The sequence below is a fragment of the Pollicipes pollicipes genome, unplaced genomic scaffold (genome assembly GCF_011947565.3).
Source record: "Pollicipes pollicipes isolate AB1234 unplaced genomic scaffold, Ppol_2.1 Scaffold_4740;HRSCAF=5597_pilon_pilon_pilon, whole genome shotgun sequence".
Classification (NCBI taxonomy): domain Eukaryota; kingdom Metazoa; phylum Arthropoda; class Thecostraca; order Pollicipedomorpha; family Pollicipedidae; genus Pollicipes; species Pollicipes pollicipes.
This window is the reverse complement of record NW_023596545.1, coordinates 9,475,917-9,494,624: the sequence shown is the minus strand read 5'-3', so window position 1 is coordinate 9,494,624 and position 18,708 is coordinate 9,475,917. Positions and strand designations below refer to the sequence as shown.

Here is an 18,708-nt window from a genome sequence, read left to right as displayed (position 1 = left end):
AGAAGACTCCTTTAATCTGGCCATCTTGTGGCTTCAAGCTGAACTATGACGGGTTGCGGGCGCGGATCACAGGTGCATGTCACCCTGCAAAAGTGCCTTTAACACCATGCACGGTACTGAATAGTGACATTTAGGTATGTCGCAACATTTATGCAAGTGTATATGGGTTCCATTTAATCCATACAGCACGCCTGCAAAATCGAGCCAACGGCGCACCATGCACTGCAAGTCATTCCAGTCTAACTGCATATCATCACGTACGCCATTACATGCATAGCAGGTCCAGCGAGGCAGCGCTAAAGAAAAGGTCACAAGTGCTTCGTCGATAAAATGTCGCCTGATGCCAACAATTGAAATGTCACGTGGGTCTGACGTGAGCCAAACGGCCCGGTGGCGGTCATCAGCTGATAGATCCACGATTTACCGAGATGCGGTTGCGCAATCGCAGCCAGCTGCTGGACTCATACTTATTTTCGCACAGCCCAGACAAGAGAACTGGCAAATTTCACACCTTGGTCTCGGTCTCGTGTGTTCATAAGCTCCGCGCCTTGTTCGGTATGGGGCGAAAATGGACAACGAAGAAAATGTTGCCTGATCGCGTGTTCACGGGCGGGCGTCATTTCACCGTTGTTAACCGCGCAGCTGTCCAAGGTCACGCGACCATTTCGGTGCCCTGCTTGTCAAACGCTGGTTTCTGTTGCTAGCCAAAAGCGCGTCGGCGCGAACCAAATGCAATGGTAAGGACCGCAACGGGTGAGCAAGTGTGAATTTGTATTATGGACTCAGATCTGTATGACGAAATGATTGGTGCATCGATCAGCGGAAAACAACGGTAAACCACTGGCTCTAAAAGCGCTACAGTAGCCCTCTGAGATAACTTCGCGGAACACGATTGGCCTCGGCCTCACTTCGGACAACAGTGTTGGCCTCGGCCATCCCATCAGATTCCAGTGACGTCATCTGCAATCAATCTACCGCTGTTCCCCACTGATCGATGCATCATTTATATAACGTACGCGTAAATTGAACTGTTAGGTGTACTCTGTTACGTTTGCCTGCGCTGAATGTGGGTAACATAGCTGTTGGTTTCAAATGTCTAGGCACGCTTTAAAAAGTTTGATGAGCAAATTGGACGTGTAAGACGGTGCTTAGCGGAAGCGCAGAGGTGCACCGACAACATAGATGTCAAGGAACTCAATGCTTTTGTGCTGTTGTCCCGTATTTAAGTCTTTTAATGAACCATCGTTATGTCAAATCAAGCTTCAAATTTTAATTCTTCATGCCTCCAGAAACTACAATATTTGCTTGTAATCTAAGAGGCTATGTTACAATTTGTTTCATTCTAAATGTCGCCTGGGACCACAATAGGCCACATTCGTTTTTGTTTGTACCAATGCACGCGCGGTATGTTACTTGGGTTTAAAGAATCCATCAACACATGACATACCTACTGCTGGCGTAGTGTAAACTTGCCAAAGACCCACAAAACTTCAAGACCGGCAGTCATTAGCAACTCATATGATTGTGTGACTCCGAATTTTTTGTTCCGAAGGTTTAGCATGGTAAGGTCCAACAACAGTCTGTCCCGGTCAGTCTGTCCAACAGTCTATTTAAGTCAGTTTGTCTAACAGTCTGTCCGGGCCAGTCCGTTCAACAGTCTGTCCAGGCCATCAAGACAAATGAAGAGTCAGGTATCTCCCTCTCTACGGGCGGCGCGGGCTGAAAGCACCAGTTCTGCTTGCAGCCCAACCGACCAGAGCAAAAATAGTTCTGTCGGCTTCTTGAACAACCCTAGTGGGTCTGCATTTACACAGCCAGTGTGTATGTCTTGGACTCGCTTAATTCCGACGTCTGAGTGCATAAAGCGAATGCATGTGTTTAGGTCTGAGGCGGCTACATCAAAAAGCAATTTCTGACGGCAGGCTGGGTGTTTAGAAGATTTTTAGTGCAGTGATTTTGCTACTTGTAAATCATGGAGCACAATGCTGGAGAAATTTACCGAGAAATTCATGCCTAAAACGTATGTATATTCGTACCTAAATTCGTGCCTAAACACGTTTCGCTGTAAAGATCCTGACAGAAACACATGAGTGCGCATAGGTGAAACGGGACCATACGAAACAAAACGGAACCATATAAAACAAAGCGGGACCATACAAGACAAAACGGGACCATGCGACACAAAACGAGTCCCATCTCCTTATTCATCGCGCCAATAATGTTTCACATTTTGTACTTTTCCCCCCTACCGTATCCCTTCTTCTATAATTCATACAATTTATGAAGCTGGCACCGAGGGGCTGCCACGACCGGCCGCTCTTCCCTAGCCTCCCGTAAGTCATATTCCCTACCGTGTATCCTTAAATTCCTGTCCGCTTATCCCCTCGTTCCAAGAGGCCGTGGGTTTTATTCCATCCTTGCTTCAAGGAGCCCTGCTCACACTTTCATCGCGATTAGTGCAAACATAGCCACGTGGTCGCTGATCCACAAAGATGCACAATGCAAGTATGAGCGGTAGTTCGTCTACGTGGCGACACGGATGACCAAAAATCCACGCTTTTCAGGCATGCTTTTTGCTGCGTGGGGCGGGACTGATCAGGTAGAATCGTTCCCACGGTATGTGATTGGAGACAGTTTGTCGAACCGCCCTGCTGACCGCGCCAGGCCCTTTGTCACGGTTTTTTCTTCATAATTTTTGACGCTTCGGCTCGATCGCATTCAGTTACAAAGGTCCAGCACAAAAGACACTGTATCCATGAAAAAACACATCCGGTCAAAAACTGGAGCACAGATAGCCACTTTCTTCATAGACTGTAGGCGAAGATGTCCGTCTTGTCCTCGATGTCCTGGCCTGAATGAAGGCCACGGTTGAGTCATGCGCCAAATTCGGCTCTCCGCTACACCCAACGCCGGCGCCGGTGCGCTTGTGTAGGCTTATGAAACCTCAAGGAAATGCATTTGAACAGTTGACTCCAAAACAGCTGACTTCAGAGTTTGGTTCTCCCTCTTTTTTAGATGTTCTTCCGCCCATATTGTAAGGACGCAGTGATACAATATGTGCCATCTTAATCGGTTTTGGTCATAATGAATAACTCAATAGGATGCGGCAGTGTCACTTTTTGTTTACATTATAATGTGATAAAGCGTCGCATGTGACATTCTCCCTCGTCGGTCGCTCATCACACGAAGTGCTAAGAAGTTCAAGACGCACTGGGGTTGCACGATTCAAGATTACCCACGATGCAAAGTATACTTCGAATGGTCGGAAGTACTTCCGAATAATATAAAAAAACAGGGCCTGACTCTATCGCACAGCGGTATGACAAACCCAACCAGGTCCCAGCTGGGTCCTGCCACTCCACGGGATGTCTCGTCCATAGTTCCGCCTCACCCGTTTGGGACGTATGCTAAAGCTGCGCCTGACCAGTCCACCAAACAAAGACTAGCGGATGATTGCGTCAGTTGCGTGTTGAAATCACGGCAGGTCAATAGTCGAACTCGAGCCTGCGTCACATTCTGTGCTGGAAAGTGTGAGGAGCAGCGTTCGCCGGTAGACCACGACGTCGGTCCCCCGGTGCTTAGCGGCAGCTTCTGTAACCAGACGAACAGCGGTGGCTCTAGCTCCCAAGGTGTCAGAGGGTCAATGCAAACCGGGCCCTCGAAGCCGCTACCAGTGCTTTGACAGAATCAGGCAGGAGTGGAAAGAGACGTAATGCCAGCCTGCTATGCCAGTGCTTGCCGCACATCGTTTTAACGGTTTTGACGAATGCCCGTGCCAGCCGTTAGTGTGGTCTACATCATTCCAGCCTTTTCTCGTGATAGTGGATTGGAAATTGTAGAAATAGGGAAAACAAAGAATATGCAGGTCAAGACTGTGACTTAACTTCACGCTTTTACGAATGGCAGCGTCTGACATGAGCTTCAGGACCGTTTGTAATACGAATATTATCGATAAAGCTGCTGGTCGTACCATTGCAACCAATTCAGGGACTAGCGAATTCCTGGTATCAAGACTTGCATTCACACGACGACCAAGTATGTTAATTTTAGCATTATGGGTGTCAAAAGATGGGTGTGCTCTAGGTGCAGCAGTCAGGCGGCAGGCAAGAATCACAAAACAATCCTTCGAATCCCTGTAAGCCTGGCAATCTCAAACTCACGCGATTTTCACGCTAATGTTTCGTGCTGGGATTCGGTTTACGGGCTAAGTTCACTGCCTCCTGACTTCTGTCAGTGCTCCAAATCTCTTTCCTCTCTGCAAGCTGCTGGGCCAAGTCATAAAGAAGTGGTTCTGGCGGGTTGGACTGCTCTGTGTTCCGTGTCTGGGCCGCGACTACCATTGGCAGCATGGCAAGCGAGACATCTACCGTTGGCTTCTGTTCGTTTTGTTTTCGTTCACTCTTGTTCAAGCCAATACCAGACGTTTCCTCTCGTAAAAGACTGTTTTCACATCTGTTGTGTAATGAATAAATATCTACAACACTCAGTACAAAACAAATAAATTCGTATCCTGCCAACGCATGGCACGACCTATACACCAACAAACGCCTCTGGCGCAAAACAAAAAATACAACACAAATAGCATCTGCGTCAGAAGTCATACCGATTAACAAAGAACCTCACTTCACCGGGTATTTGAACTTGTAAAGATACATGCGCCATGAGGATCAGCCGACCAAGTTTTCCGTATCACGCAGGTTGTCGCAGGAACAGTACGCGCCGTTGACACTCGGTAAAATTTAACAACACATCAAAGCATTTCTGCCGCACAACACACTCGGATAGGGGAGAAATAGCACCAGCCGAGCCACAGGCCCCTTCCTCTCAATGGAGGGCGCCGCTGCCGATCATCACGCGCCAGAGCAATGAAACAGCCGGTTCCGGCTGATCAACGAACGCTTCAGGCTAGCGACAAACTGCTTGGTGGGGATGCAGTTGGTCTGCGCCACATGGCCGTCATCTTGCGTGACGTTTCGGCACCGGCAGAGGGAGGAATGTGACAACGTCATCGCAGGCAGACGGGATGATGACGACGTCCGTTAAAGCAGAAGCAGCCTGCTCTGAGCATACGCGCTGCTGTGTGAACAGCATCAGCATCCACATCCGTATCGCACGTCACGCGGGTAGGACGTTCACAAAGAAACGAGGCGGGGACGGGCCGGGGAAGAGCACCAGCGCCAAACGCTCAGGCACTGGCCTCGCCCTCACCGGGCGGCGGGCTGGTCTCCCGGTGGTTCAGCAGACACTTCAGCGACGCTACCTCCTTCGCCAGCCGCTCCAGCTCGCTGCGGATCTGTCCGTTGGCCGGGCCGGCGGGGACGGAGGCGGAGGCGGCGGCGGGGGTGGGGGCGGACGGGGGCGGCGAGCCGCCGGCATCCTGAGCGCGGCCGCTTGCGCGACGGCTCGTCAGCGCCATCGCTCGAAGCCGACCGGTCCGAGAGGCCCGAGTCGCGCTCGTCCCCCGACGAGGCGTCCGAGCCGGGCGAGTCCTGCGGCTCCTCCTTCAACTGGTTGAGCACCAGCAGGTTGGCGGCGGCCGTCTCGCGCTCGCACATCAGCGTCTTGTGGCGCAGCTTGAGCGGCAGCGCCGAGGCCTCCGGCGAGGCTGCCGGCCGCGCCGCCGGCTTGCTCAGGTTAACGGCCGCCAGGGGGTGCAGCGGTGGCGGCGGCGCGCGCTGCGGCTCGGCCGAGCGCGGCCGCGAGTAGTCGCGTGCCTCTTCCTCCTCCGACATGCGCACCTCGCGCAGTGACTGCTGCCGGAACAGGAGGCCGGCGGGCGGCGGCGGCGGCGGCGGCGACGTCTGCCGGTACGCGGGCGCGGCACCGGCCGGCGGCGGCGGCGGCGGTGGTGGGGGCGGCGGCGCCGCGCTCACGGGGAACGTCACGCCGCCGGCGGCTAGCGGCAGCATGTGCGCGCCGGCCATCGGCTTGTGCCGCTTGGTGAAGTTGAGGATCTGGTCCATAGCTGGCAGCTGCGCCAGCACCTGCTCGTGGTTGATGAGGTTCTCACCGACGATGCCGAACTTGTCGCGGATGGCGGACAGCTGGGCGCGCATCAGGTAGTTCTCCTTGGTGAGCTCGAACACGCGCGACTCCAGCACCATGTCGGTGAGCCGGCGCTTCTCTCGGCTCCTCTTCGCCGCCTCATTGTTGCGTCGCCGGCGGTCCCAGTAGCTCTCGTCCTTCTTGTTGTCAGGGATGAACTCGCGTTGCTTGCGCTGGTTGAACATGTCGCACTGCAGCGACGTGGGCAGCTCGAGCGGCGAGACGGGGTAGGGCTCGGGCAGGCCGCCCAGAGGCGCGCCGCCGCCCGCCGGCCGCGCCGCCGGCCCACTGCCTGGCGGGTAGTTGAAGTAGCCGGTCGACATCGAGTTGAAGCGCGACTTGAGGCCGGCGAACTGCACCGAGCTCAGCAGCGTCTCAGCCACCATGATGCGCGGATCGCCTGCGGAAGAGGGCGCCAACGTCAGCCGTCTGTCACGTGTCACAGCCGACACAGAAACCGCCCAAGCACTTTGGCACCATATGCCCACGGCCGCCGCAGCCGGCGGAAGGAATGTCGCTGCCTGCAGCCCGCCAGGAACCGGCTCGCCGCCGCCCGCCGCCCAAAATGTTCGCGTTTTTATAAACAGGCTCGTCTGCAAAAAGCCCAGCGCCGGGCGGCGTTGCACCGATTGACGTCAATGCCTGCAGCTGGCCGCTGACGCGGACCGGTCGGCCGGCACCGGACGGTCCAGCGCGCTGCAGGCGCGCGCGTGTGAACGGAGCAGCCGGCCGTGCAGGGAGCGGCCGCGCCGCGCCGCGCCGCGCCGCGCCGGTGGCTGGCGTTTCAGGGCCACGTTGCGGCAGGGGCTGGTGGCATCTGCTCGATTGCGTCATCCCCCGGCCGACCGGCGCCCAGCCAGCTCTTTGTGGCCTGGTGGTGTATGACTGCGCGGAGGCCGGCATCGGTGTAGTTTTATGTATAGGGGTCAGCGATAAGTTCCGGGGGGGGAGGGGGAGGGGGGACGTGATGATTGAGTGACTGCTGACTCGACTCATTGCATCGTTCCTACCCCTTTCGTCAACTTTGGCTGCACACGTACGTCGCTAGGTGGATGTCTCGGAATTTGCACGCGACGTTCCTGTTCCGAAAATTTGTTCCGAAAATCTAAAAATGATTCAGGTCACCTGAACTGCAATTTTTCCCACCTCCGCAGACTACACTCCTAGGCATACATCACTATCAAAAAGTTTCATTTAGTTGACAGCTTTTACTCACGTCCAACATATTAACGAACTCCGGCCAAAGTGTCATCAAAAGTCTTCTACTAGAAAATAGCATGATAGTTTGTTAGATCTGATCATAAAAAGCAGCCCTTTATCATCTTTATATTACCCAATCTATCACCGCCTCACCGGCTGTGACATTATGAACCGGGGATTAGCGCCTTAATGAAGACGCTTCGCAAAAGTCAGCGCTTCCATGCGGCGAATGGGGGAATTGTTGAGATGGACACTCACGGGGCCGCCACGATTGTTGTTGCCAAACCACCTTTCAGCAGGTATACAGGTACGTACGGCTTGTGGTAAATGCCTTCAAGTTGTTTTGAGGATTGTGGTAAATGGCGATGACAGTTCATGACAAATATTGTTGTTGTTACGAAGTCACTATCACCTAGTATTGCTCATAGTGTCTGCGCAGCTGTGACCAGGCTATGAAGTCGAAAATAAAATACTTCCATGCAATGGCGGCGGGTATTTCGAACTTATCATATACAAAGAGCTGTTAAACCCAGTCGTTTATTTCAGTGAATTTTCTGACCGTGTCCAGAGGTGGGACAGCCCCATGATTTTAATCATTGCTCCGTCAACACGCCGCGGCGGTGTAACAGGGCTTCGCCAGACGGGACGGAATGGGGAGGGGAGAGGGGGAGGGGAGGCAGAGCAATTCTCACGAACACCAACCCGCCATGCCGTTCCAGTCCTCACAAGCCTTGATCTCCGCTCCCCGTCTCTAACGCGAATCGTGGGCATTCAACGAAACTGCTGCCTAACGGGAGTGGGTAGAGCAAAGCATGCTTTGTGGCCACTAAAACGAGCATAACTACCCTCGATCAGAGATCGAACTGTTCCTGCACTTCCGAAAACATTGGCGTGCATCTCCGCACCAAGGGCGGCGTGCATCGCACTGTGATTGGCCACAACTGCGATACAAGGGCCGCCCGCGCCGCCGCCACTCGCACGCGACTGACGCTTCGGCCAAACCTGTGCGGCAGCACACGGTAACGCGGCCACCGGCGAGGCTTGACCCAGTTTCGGCGGCCGTGGCTTATCTGCGCTGTCAGCCCCGGTGTAATCCCATCGAGCACAAAAATCACATGAAAGTGCCTGTGCAGCCGACTGTGCACTCTGATCATGTACAAGGCATGCTCTGGTAACAGATAGGTCAGCCTCTGCTAATCCGAGTATACATAACGGAGATCGCTGTGCAGTCGAACCGTAAGGAATAAACGTGTTCAGTTAGGACGGCATCAAGCAGCAGAGTAATTGCACGAAATACATAAGCTAAGGGCTCAACAGTGAAAAAGGGCCAAACCTAACACCCCCCCCCCCCCCCCGCCAGATACGCCAAAACACATTTTTAGCCCCGATTTGACCCACTTCCTTCTCAAAAAACGGGAATGATTGCGCCCCAATTGAATGGAGGAGAAATTATCCCCTGACATCCAGTAAGTTCATATTGCGAGTCAGAGTTCCGCCCGTCAAGCGCTATCATATTACCAGTCTCCAAAGCCAGGGTATAGCCATGCTGACCTATGAGCCCCAGCACGCCCCCGCCCTGACCCCAATGGGCCCAGCCGACGGCAACAGGATCCGGCGTGGGGCGGCCTCGCGGCGCCGGCCGAAGTCGGCTCGGATCGACCGGAGCCAGCAACATTTCATTGTTTTACTATTTCGACGCGCCGCTCGGCCGAGCGTGCGGCGAGATCACGTGCCACGTCGATACCGACGCATCGCCGCCGACGGCCGACAGTGGCCAGCTGTTCTGGCGCGCGGCGCGCCACAGATGCGCGGCACGGGTCGGGGCGAGGGCGCCAGATTCACGCGACGGCACCGCTCCCACTTCCGGTGATGTCCGCACGCAATCACATCGAACGCCGGCGCCGATCACGTCGGGGACGGTTCCAAATTTACGACGGCGTGCCCGTGTGTCCGTGCCAGAGAGCGGCCACGCCTCAGCCGCCTCAATCGGGTCTGGATATCTGTCCGCACCGGTATCGACCGCCATCATTGAGCGATGTGCTATCATCGGCGCCAGCCCCCGTGCGAAGTTTCACCACTTGCGCTGCTAGACAGAACGCCAAGTACAAAAGTGAGGCCACGTGTTACCGCACGTGAATGGAGTTTGGATTGGTAAGTGCACCGGGCGGAATCGCTTATCCTCACGGCAACCAAGACCAACTTGTCCAACGGCGGAAGCTTGAAATTTGATTATACTGGCACCACCGTAGCAACTCGTTTCTTTTCCAATTTCCACCCGTCGTCATTTCTTACACAGAAACTGCTCGACACATTAGATTAAACAACACATGGACACGACATGCAACGGGTCCCGCGACCAACACACGTGAACGGGCGTCGTGGCATGCATTCTCACTCCTCAGAATCCAATAAGCTCGGTCGCCGCCGGTCACGTGCCGGCACACGTGAGTCCGGTCACCGGCGAGCGTCGTCGGCCGCCGGCCGCTGACCTGAGTCAGCTCCGGATGAGGCCAGTCAGCGAGCCGCCGGCTGACTCAGCGGCACAGCCGCAGCCGCCGCGCCGCCAGCGTGGGTGAATCAGCGGCGTGCGAGAGAGAGCGGAGTGGCGCCACATGAATCAGGGGTGAGGCGACACGCTGTCAGCCGGCGCCAGGCACCGTCAGGCCACAAAGTCAGGCCACCGTCAGGCCACCGTCAGGCCAGTCAAGGCCACCGTCCGGCCACCGTCCAGCCACACCACAGTCAGGCCACAGCCAGGCCACCGGCAGCCTCCGTGTTCGCCTCCGCAGCACCGTAGTCACCTCAAGCAGTCGCCACGGCGGCCGCGTCACCACCGCCGCGCGGCGTGAGGAAGGTCGACCGAACCCGGCCCCGCTTCGGATGCGGGCCCCGCGGTGGCATTTTTGTCCACAGGTCGCCGATATAGCGCAGATATCGCCGCACGAACGAGGTAACCGCCGCTGCTGAACGCGTTGCACCACGCTCGACGGGCCCGCGAGCAGCTGCTGCAGCCGACCACGGCGCTGGTCCGTGTTGGAGTGCTGGAGGACGGCGGGCGAGCGCCATCCCACGCCGGGTCCCGTACCAGGCCGGCCGGCCGGCTCGGGCGCCGGTCCGTACGCTCTCCTCAACGGCACCGCATCGTGCAAACACCGGAACTCCGACCCCGCCCCCTCACTGAGACAGACGAGCTGCTGCCCCCCCCCCCCCCTCCCCGTCCCTGTCCCAGCAACAGCCCTGCCCGGCGGCGCCCATGGTCGCCCCTCCCCCTCCCCCGCCGCGCGGCTTGCGTCAGAAATAGCCGCGCAGCGCCGCGCCCGGTGAGGTAACGCGGCCTTGACGCGAGCCACTATCCTGCTGCACGGCGGCGGAAGCCCGGGACGAGCTGGCGGCCTCGCCGCAGCCCACCCCCGGCCGCACGGCGCACGCCGGGGCGGTTCCCGTGCCGATGGCGAGGCGCTCCGCTGCAGTGAGCAGCTCGCGCCTCGGAGCGAGCCGCCGGAAGCAATGGCGCGCCACTCGCCTCGAGGAATCCGGCGCACCACACTTTGAGGTAGGCGCTGGGCCGGAGGCGGTGCGCTGGGTTGTGTCACGGGGCCTGGAGCTGATGTGCGACCGAAACGGCGGCGAGCCTATCGCCAGCGCCACCAGACTAAGTTCGAAAATCTACGTGACAACACAGTCGCGAACACGCCCAGCGCTGTTTGCTGTTTCACATGCTGGTGCGCACAAAAAAGGCGACCTGGGGAACAGGCGGGACCGATTGCAATGCACTTGAATCCACGACCGCTTTTGTCTTGTTTATAACAATGATATAGGAGTAAAGATTCACAAAATGGAAAACTGTGCCATGTAAAATCTTGCAATCTTTTGGTGAAAATCCCAGAAAAAATAGGAATTGGGGAACCGGTAGAGTTTTCTCACGAGATTTTGCATGTCCCATCCTCGCTTCAGTCGCCGCGCCTACAGGTAAGGGGGTACATGGGGTACAAGGGGATACAAGGGGGTATGATTGGGTACAGCCAACCCACTTTTGTGCGATGGCGTCAACTAACATCGGTTGTTTGCCATAAACCCATGCTGATGCATAGAGAAAACATGGCTCAATCCTCCTACCTTAAGACATGTTCCTTCGTACCAGATTGACAGTACCACAAATTTAAAGGTACCATGACGGCATAACGCAACCCATAGAAGTGGCAAAACAGCATGCACAGCAGGTTATGCGCCAGAACCCCGCATTCAATTACAACGAACAAGCCGTGTATATTGTAACCATCACTCGTCATGAGTGAGACTTCCACACAGGGGTGTGGTGTATCGACATTATAGGGCCACACATGTCTATTATGTGCCACAGGTGCGGCGGCAAGTCCTCAGTCCGAGTGGGGCTCGCCCCCACTCCTCGGATGTTCCACATGTCCCCTGCCGTGTGCATCAATGGCAGCCGAATCCCTAGGCCTGCTAATCGGGCGCCCAGACATCGCCAACGACGTTTAGCAGCGGCTCATACCGTCTTGCCACTGCACGTGCGGCGTCGGAAGCCGCGCCCATGCATCGCCGCACGTGCCGAGCGCTCACGTGGCCGGCTCGGCGGTGTTATTGATTGCCGCTACCCATTGCGTAACCGAGCGTCGTCGGCGTCTCAGTGTCGGCGCCGCCTACCGGCATCTCGGATGACTCCCGCCGTCGCACGCGAGACGCGCCGCAGGCGCAGCGAGCACAAAATCCGGATACACGGAGCGGCGGCCGGAGGCGCAGGGCAGAGTGGGTCTGCTGGACGCAGCTTCCGACGCCCACGCGGCCGCAGGCCGGGGCCGCTCGCGCCGCCTGTGGGGGGCGGCCGGCAGCGTCCGCAGTTGTCCGGGGATCAATCGGGACACCGCGGCAGCAGGGGTCAGGCGAGCGCAGTGAAAGGTCGGACTGCGCACGTGGCGCGCGCGCAAACACCTGACTCACCATCCGGGCCAGAACCGTTGCCCTCCTCATGGCAACGGTGGGGGCGGCGGTCAGGGGCCAGCGCCGGGAGCACGGCGCGACCTCTGATCCGAGGCCAGCGGGCGTGCTCGCCGCGGCCGGGAGCGTTCGCGGACAGTGCCGGAGGCTACCCGAAATACGACGCCGGCGGCAGTGAGTCAGTTGGCTTGCCATCCACGCGGTAGTGATGCAACACGGCCGGCCTGCCAGCGGCCTGAGTCAAGCCCGCCAGCGGCTGCCAGGCCCCCGTCGGCCGAGGCAGGGCCAGGGGAGGGGGTCTGTTGACACACGTCCCGGTCGGGGGCGGTTGGGCGCCGAGCAGGAACGATCCGCAGCGATATGCCAACGGCTTCCTCCACGCCGATAATATGCCCGTGGGCACCTGGAAAGGTCGACGTGACAGTGGGTGACCGCGGCTCCACAGCGGCCCGGCTCCATCGAGGGCAGACAGCCGGGGCGAGCGTTTCTCCGCGCGCGGCGGGCGGGGCCGGCGCGCAACACCTGTTGGCTCGGCGGCGGCTGGCCCAGCTGACGTGGTCGCATCCAGTCCAGCCGTGCAGAAGTAGTCTGAACGCTTTCCACCGGCCACGGCGCCGTGATGGCGCGTCGCAAGTGTTACACTGGTCACAGCCGAGAGCGCCGCGCGAGAGGGCGACGGCGGTCAGTGGGCCGACGCGACGCCGCCCTAGGCAAGTGGGCCGGGGAAACGCGCCGGTCGGCGACCCGCCGTCCGCGCCGCCGGGACGCCGCGCTGCGCCAGCGAGGCCTCAGCGGCGAGCCCGCCGAGGTACCGCGCTGCTGTACGCGCCGTACTCAACCAGCATCGCCAAGACGCGTTCAAGGGCTGCAGAGGAGCACACCGCGCGGCTGCAATGCAATGTGTGCAATTGGGCAGCAGAGCAACGGGTGCCAAGGAACTTGTGCTCTTCGGCTGGCGTGCAGAGTAAGCAGCCACAGCAGTGCAAGCTCCTAAAGAGCTGGGCCGCTGACTTGGCCGTAGCTGCATGAATAATATAGCACGGAAGGGATCAAGGTTTACGTCTGCACAGGTGGGGCCAGTGCCGCGAGCCGTGCACGCTTGCAGCAGCTGCACCCCAGCGTGTCTCTCATCGTCAGGCGCAGGCCTCGGCCCAACAATCCCTTCCGGCCTCTGTCCACACACCAGTCCGGACCGGTCCTCGCGTCAGACCCGAGCGGGGCTCAGCCCAAACCCGCCGCTCGCAACGCGTTGATGCAATGCGACCAGAGGCGGCCTCCCAGCCGAACCGTGCATGAGTCACTGCGCTGGGTCTTACATATTGCATCAGCGTTTCAAAATAGACGTAATCCAAGCGGAGGCCGCCCGGCACCTGCGACGAGCCGGCCGCCGGCCGGCCGCACGGAGCGCCCCTGAGGCGTCGCTGCGTCGCTGCGTCGCTCCCGGTCGCCCTCCGTCGCTCTCCCCGCGCGCCGCGCCCGGCACCCTTGCAGGACCCTCCCCACAAAGCGTCGCAGGCCGCTGACGTCAGCTGATTGCACAAGCTTCGGTCGGCGCTCGGAACGGCACTCAAGCGGTTGCGTCATGCGGCGTCCGAGAACCTTTCCGCGTCGCCCTCGCCTCCCCGGGCTGCCCGCTGCCCCGCCAAGGACTCGGTGTCTCCATTTCCGCGGCATGTGCCTGAACTTCCCGTATCCGACAACCTTCCAAACTTGACAACGAGCATCGAAATGTCAAGCACGTGTTGCCTGGGGTCCCCGCCGCCATGAGGACTATATTCAGAAGCAAGTTTCAAACTTTTGTTCTCCATTCTCGAGTTGGCCGAGATCGATGCTTTAACATTTTGTTCAATGAAAGCGGGATTGGAGAAGCGTTGCCTCTTGCCATGAATAGCATACAAGTCAGCTTATGTCTGTTCAGAAACCCAGATAACAACCTGGGTTCAGGTATCCACATTAAGCTCGTAACGGGAAAACCTGTTCCAAAAAAGGAGAGAAGGGATATCGGAAGTCACGAGGATGTACAACAAAGGTGATCGTTTTGAAAAGGGCCTAAACGGATTGGATCCGACAAGAATTTGTGGCCCGATGAGAAGAGCCCCAAACTTCAAACACTTCCTTCGCAACCAGTGTCTTGCCTAACAGACGTGAAAAGCGTTGACAAACATGCTTCGTCACACTACTATGTAACACCCAGGGTTTCGGTATCGGTGCCCCTATCGCGCAGACCCAAAACGTCAGATCTAAAAAATGTGTCACCAAAGAGATGAGAAGGGCAAAAATATTCATATATGAGAATTTGATGCTCACTGGATTCACTGGCAAAACAAAATATTAAACGAATGGTCATGGTCCATTCTTCCAGCCTGTGATCTAACAACAGGTGCTAAGACTGTCATCAAGGTGCAGGTACCGATGTTTAGAATCTGTGGCCAGGAGCCTGCAGGACCCCTGGAAGCGAAGCCGCCACGGGGTGATGGGGTTAAAAGCTAACCATCATTGTAAAAAGCCGAAACCTTCCTGGCCGTCATTCCAATTGCGATTTTTTTTTTCATTTAGCGCCGGTGTCTCGGCAGACACGCCAGCGTGTCCCCCAAATCTTCAACCGATCTAAGCAGACGATGGACATAGGTCGTGCGGTCCCACATCCACGTTCACGTTTCCACAGATCCACCTCCAAAGAAAGCTCGAAAAACACCAAATAGACGATCGGAGATGCACGAAACTGATGCAGCACTGTTTTGACCGGCTGGTTTCTCCACGGCTATTACCGTATCAATCTGTAATGTTGTTACGCGAATGTGGGAAACCTAAAAATTTGCACGAATATGCACCGAAAGCCTGATTCGTTCAGAATTCCGACTAAGATGGTCGGGGATGTTTGTCTCTTCCACCAAGCATGTAAGATCAATTGCCAAAACCACGCCTAATTTGTGGTGCATGGCCAGCAATGTCCCAGCCCACTGTTCGATGCGGGAATTACAAATGAGTCGCTCGTTATCACGTCCCAAACATTCATGAGACAACATCTGTCCATTGCATGTACCCCCACATTACTCAACGCGATGACGTGAAAGCGTGCGTATTGAAATCGACATTGTCAATCTGTTTCGAGGTAACTTCTCTCGAAACAGCTAAACAACCGCAAATTCAGTTGATCCAACTTTTCCGGCACGTGAAGTGTCTTTGGGTAAATACCGGTGTCAAAAACGATCCGCACCTGCAACGGACATGTACCGCGCACGCCGCACGCCAGCGAGAGCAATCATCCATTAAGCTCGAGCCCGTGTGCCCAGGAGTCGCGGAAGCCCCGCCCGGGAGAGCACGACGCACCATCGGAACAGTCAGGTCTCAGCGGAGTCTTTGTAGGGCCGATCGATGCCCTACACTGTCCGCGAGCGCGCCCACAACCGACCCGGGGGCGCGGAGCTGCCGCTTACCTAGCGCTGTCTCTCCACCCAGGCCAGGTACTGGCGTCAGGTCGGGTCGCGCGCTGCGCTCGCCGGGTGCACTGCCCTCTGGACCGCTCCTGGACGCAGCTGCAGCCTCGCACGTGCGACTCTCCCCAGTCGGCGTATTGAACTGCCGCCGCCGCCGGCCAACTCACGTTTCCTCGGCTCACGCGTGACGTCACACACCGGGCGCTGACGTCATTGCGTGATGTCACTGCCCGGTGATATAACGGCGGGCAGGCGGCCGTGCGCAGCTTCGAGAGGATGGGAGAGCTGCGCAGTCATCACGGGCACCCCCTGATTCACGGGAGGATTGAGGCGACTAAGATCGTGACCCGCAACGCTAATGTCAGAATAGCCGACGGCAGCAGAGCCAAACTGATCCGCCAGAGCAGGCGCAACCAAACCCGAAGAAACGCGGGGCCGGGTTAAGTTGCGGCGAATGAAGAAGTCTATACCATCGGTGCATCACAGAATAGAATGTGGCGCCAAAGAATACTATTTGACCTTGCAGAGTCTGCCCACGCCGAGTTGGATGGGCCCTCGCACGATCCCGTGCAGCACGTGACTCACACTGGGGGCATTCCGACCGGGACTAGCGACGGCGCTGCAGGCACGTTTGAACTAAGTTGATCCATGCGTGCTGTCGGGCGCGTTGCGCCACCGGAAATAGCCGAGGTCAACGCGGGCCCAGTCCAAGGTTAGAGCGGTATTTGGCCAGCGGCTACTGCCCGCCGCCAATGAAATGGCAGCAAACGTGATTTTAAAACTATGCATGCCAGCGATGTTCAGTGTCGTAGCATGTGTGTCCCATTTGTGAAATGCTATCTGTGTTAAATGTTGAAGATAGCAAACTGAGTGATGTTTGCTAGAACGTAAAACCGATGCATGCACGATACAGGCGCGTGAACTATGCTGAGTTCGGGGCAGAGTTGTGCCTGATGACATAATGACACCAAGCTGGTCCCACTTGTCTTACCCTCATGAACTGGGGGGGGGGGGGGGGGGATAGATGCAGCAGGTCAGGATGGGTTAGGTGCCGCAAGTCTGCAATTCTATTTAGGTCAGCTGCTCGCTGAAATCGTCAGTTTACCGCAAAACTGGCAACTCTTTAGGTCTGACGCAATTTCTTGCCTCACACCATCCACTGACACCGTCAAGGACAGCATGTAAAGCAAGGTAAACTTTGAGGCATTACTCATTGAGCACAGACCTTGTTGGAGACCCCAAGGTTGTAGGAATACCGTGAACTGTACCCAAAATTCCACCAATCATTATATAACCATAACGTAACTTCGGTGGGTAAACGTTTTATACTTTATTTATGTTTACGTTGCTTTCGTCTATTGGTCAACATCCGCGAGGTTTGGAAGTTCAAATGTATTATGAGCCGCCTGGCCTAGCACGTTGCGGACGCAGGACGAAGCGGACAGAGCAGATAGCCTTCCGTCGGGAAATGATAGAATTATGTCCATTTTAGTGAAAGTTGTATGGCTGCTGACAAACCTGTCACACCACATTTTCCACCGATGACGAAGTCTATACCATCGATGCACTCCATCGGTTATTTGTATGCACAGGGCATAGCTCCACGGGCATCCCCACTGTGGTATGCTCCTGGAGTCATGAATGTTAGCCATAGCATCAACCGACTCAACCCAGCCTCAACCGGCTGAGTGTCTACGTCGTAGGTGTTCAAATGTATGTCGCATAGCTGTGTCACAATGCCAGGTGTGGGTACGGTCAAGTCTGAGAATGCGGGGCATTGCGCAAGACGCCAGTGCTTTTACATCACATTTTTCCTCCATGTTATCGTCCCTGGCTATCGGTGGCTTTGTCCCGCCCGTCCTGTTACGTAATTCATGGACGGGGGCCTGAGCTTTGTTGGTGACTGACGTCATCACGCCTGACGTCGGTGATCGCGACGATGCAACCAATGCAACCGATGCAACCAATGCAACCGATGCGATCGCATCTGTGTACAGGGGCACTCGCTTCAAACGATGGCCGTCTTCCGCCACATCGTACGCTCTGATGGCATGAGCGCTCTTCAGGGCACATGCGGCGAACGTGACGTCACTGACGAAGCAATGCGGCCCGCAGGGTCTACTACAGCCATACCGAGCATGGGGACCGGTTCCTTGCCCCTCCCCTTGCCCCCCCCCCCCCCCCCCCCCACCGCCGGCTCCGCCGACCCCGGTAAAATAAACAACACAAATGAAACACTGCTCGGACAAACCAGGAAACCACTACGACTTTTGCAGCGGCCCTCCAGGGCAGCTTAGCGGCACGGCAAACCGCGGGCAGATTGGCCGATGCAGCACGACGCTGTAACGGCCGGGGGCGCATCCGAGAAGCGTATTAGCTGCTAGCGTCGACGACCAGCCGGCAGGCATTACAGTGGTCACTGCCTCTGAAAGGTCACTCAGAGGGGAAATTATCGAATACCGAGGTACAGATTGAGGCCGAAGGGGCAATGTCAACCTGCCAGCTCTGCTGTGAGGACGCCGATACCGCGACCATGATTCGTTACACATGTGTGAGCGCTGTTGACTGTCGATGCGAGTCAGCCACCGGCTATGAGGAACAGCTAGCGTATTCTCTCACAGCCAGGCCAACTCCTGTGTGCGTCCAACAGACCTTCTCCTGCTTCCAAAGGCCGCCCGTCGTACGCCGTCGCGGTCCTATGACGAACGCTAGCGACTGCAGAGGTCACTTGGTCCAGAGAATATAACGTCAGCAGCATGTCGAACCCGGGCCTGTTGCGTGGAATTCAAGCGCTCTCCCGACTGGGTCGTCTTTGGCTTCAGACGGAAAGGCCTGAGCAGGCTCAGCACGGCCGTGGGATGAAATTGTTGTTTATAAGCCGTTGTCACGACTACAGCATCGCTCTATGCTATCTCGAGACGTCGCCGACTAGAGCGGATGATCGGGCGCATTTCGAGGAGCCGTGCGCAGTGCGGCGCCCTGCTGACGGTCGGGGTTTACTGCTACACCACACAAGTAGCACTGCTACACCACACGAGCAGCACTGCTACACACACAAGCAGTATCGCAA

The 18,708-nt window shown here is 56.8% G+C and overlaps 1 protein-coding gene across 1 annotated transcript; it reads right to left on the bottom strand.

Annotated features, from left to right (window-relative positions):
• Nucleotides 1–3,998: 3,998 nt before the first annotated feature.
• LOC119098548 (actin cytoskeleton-regulatory complex protein PAN1) lies at nt 3,999–15,760 on the bottom strand. Its single transcript, XM_037221505.1, has 2 exons — nt 15,639–15,760; nt 3,999–6,445 (listed from the first exon to the last, which is right to left on the bottom strand). Exon 2 carries the CDS (start codon nt 6,429–6,431, stop codon nt 5,205–5,207), a length of 1,227 nt encoding a protein of 408 aa, XP_037077400.1. The 5' UTR covers nt 6,432–6,445; nt 15,639–15,760; the 3' UTR covers nt 3,999–5,204.
• Between the last annotated feature and the right edge of the window lie 2,948 nt (nt 15,761–18,708).

Bases quoted from the DNA above. Each gene is read 5' to 3' on its own strand.
- LOC119098548 (XM_037221505.1), bottom strand. From the start codon at position 6,431: ATGGTGGCTGAGACGCTGCTGAGCTCGGTGCAGTTCGCCGGCCTCAAG.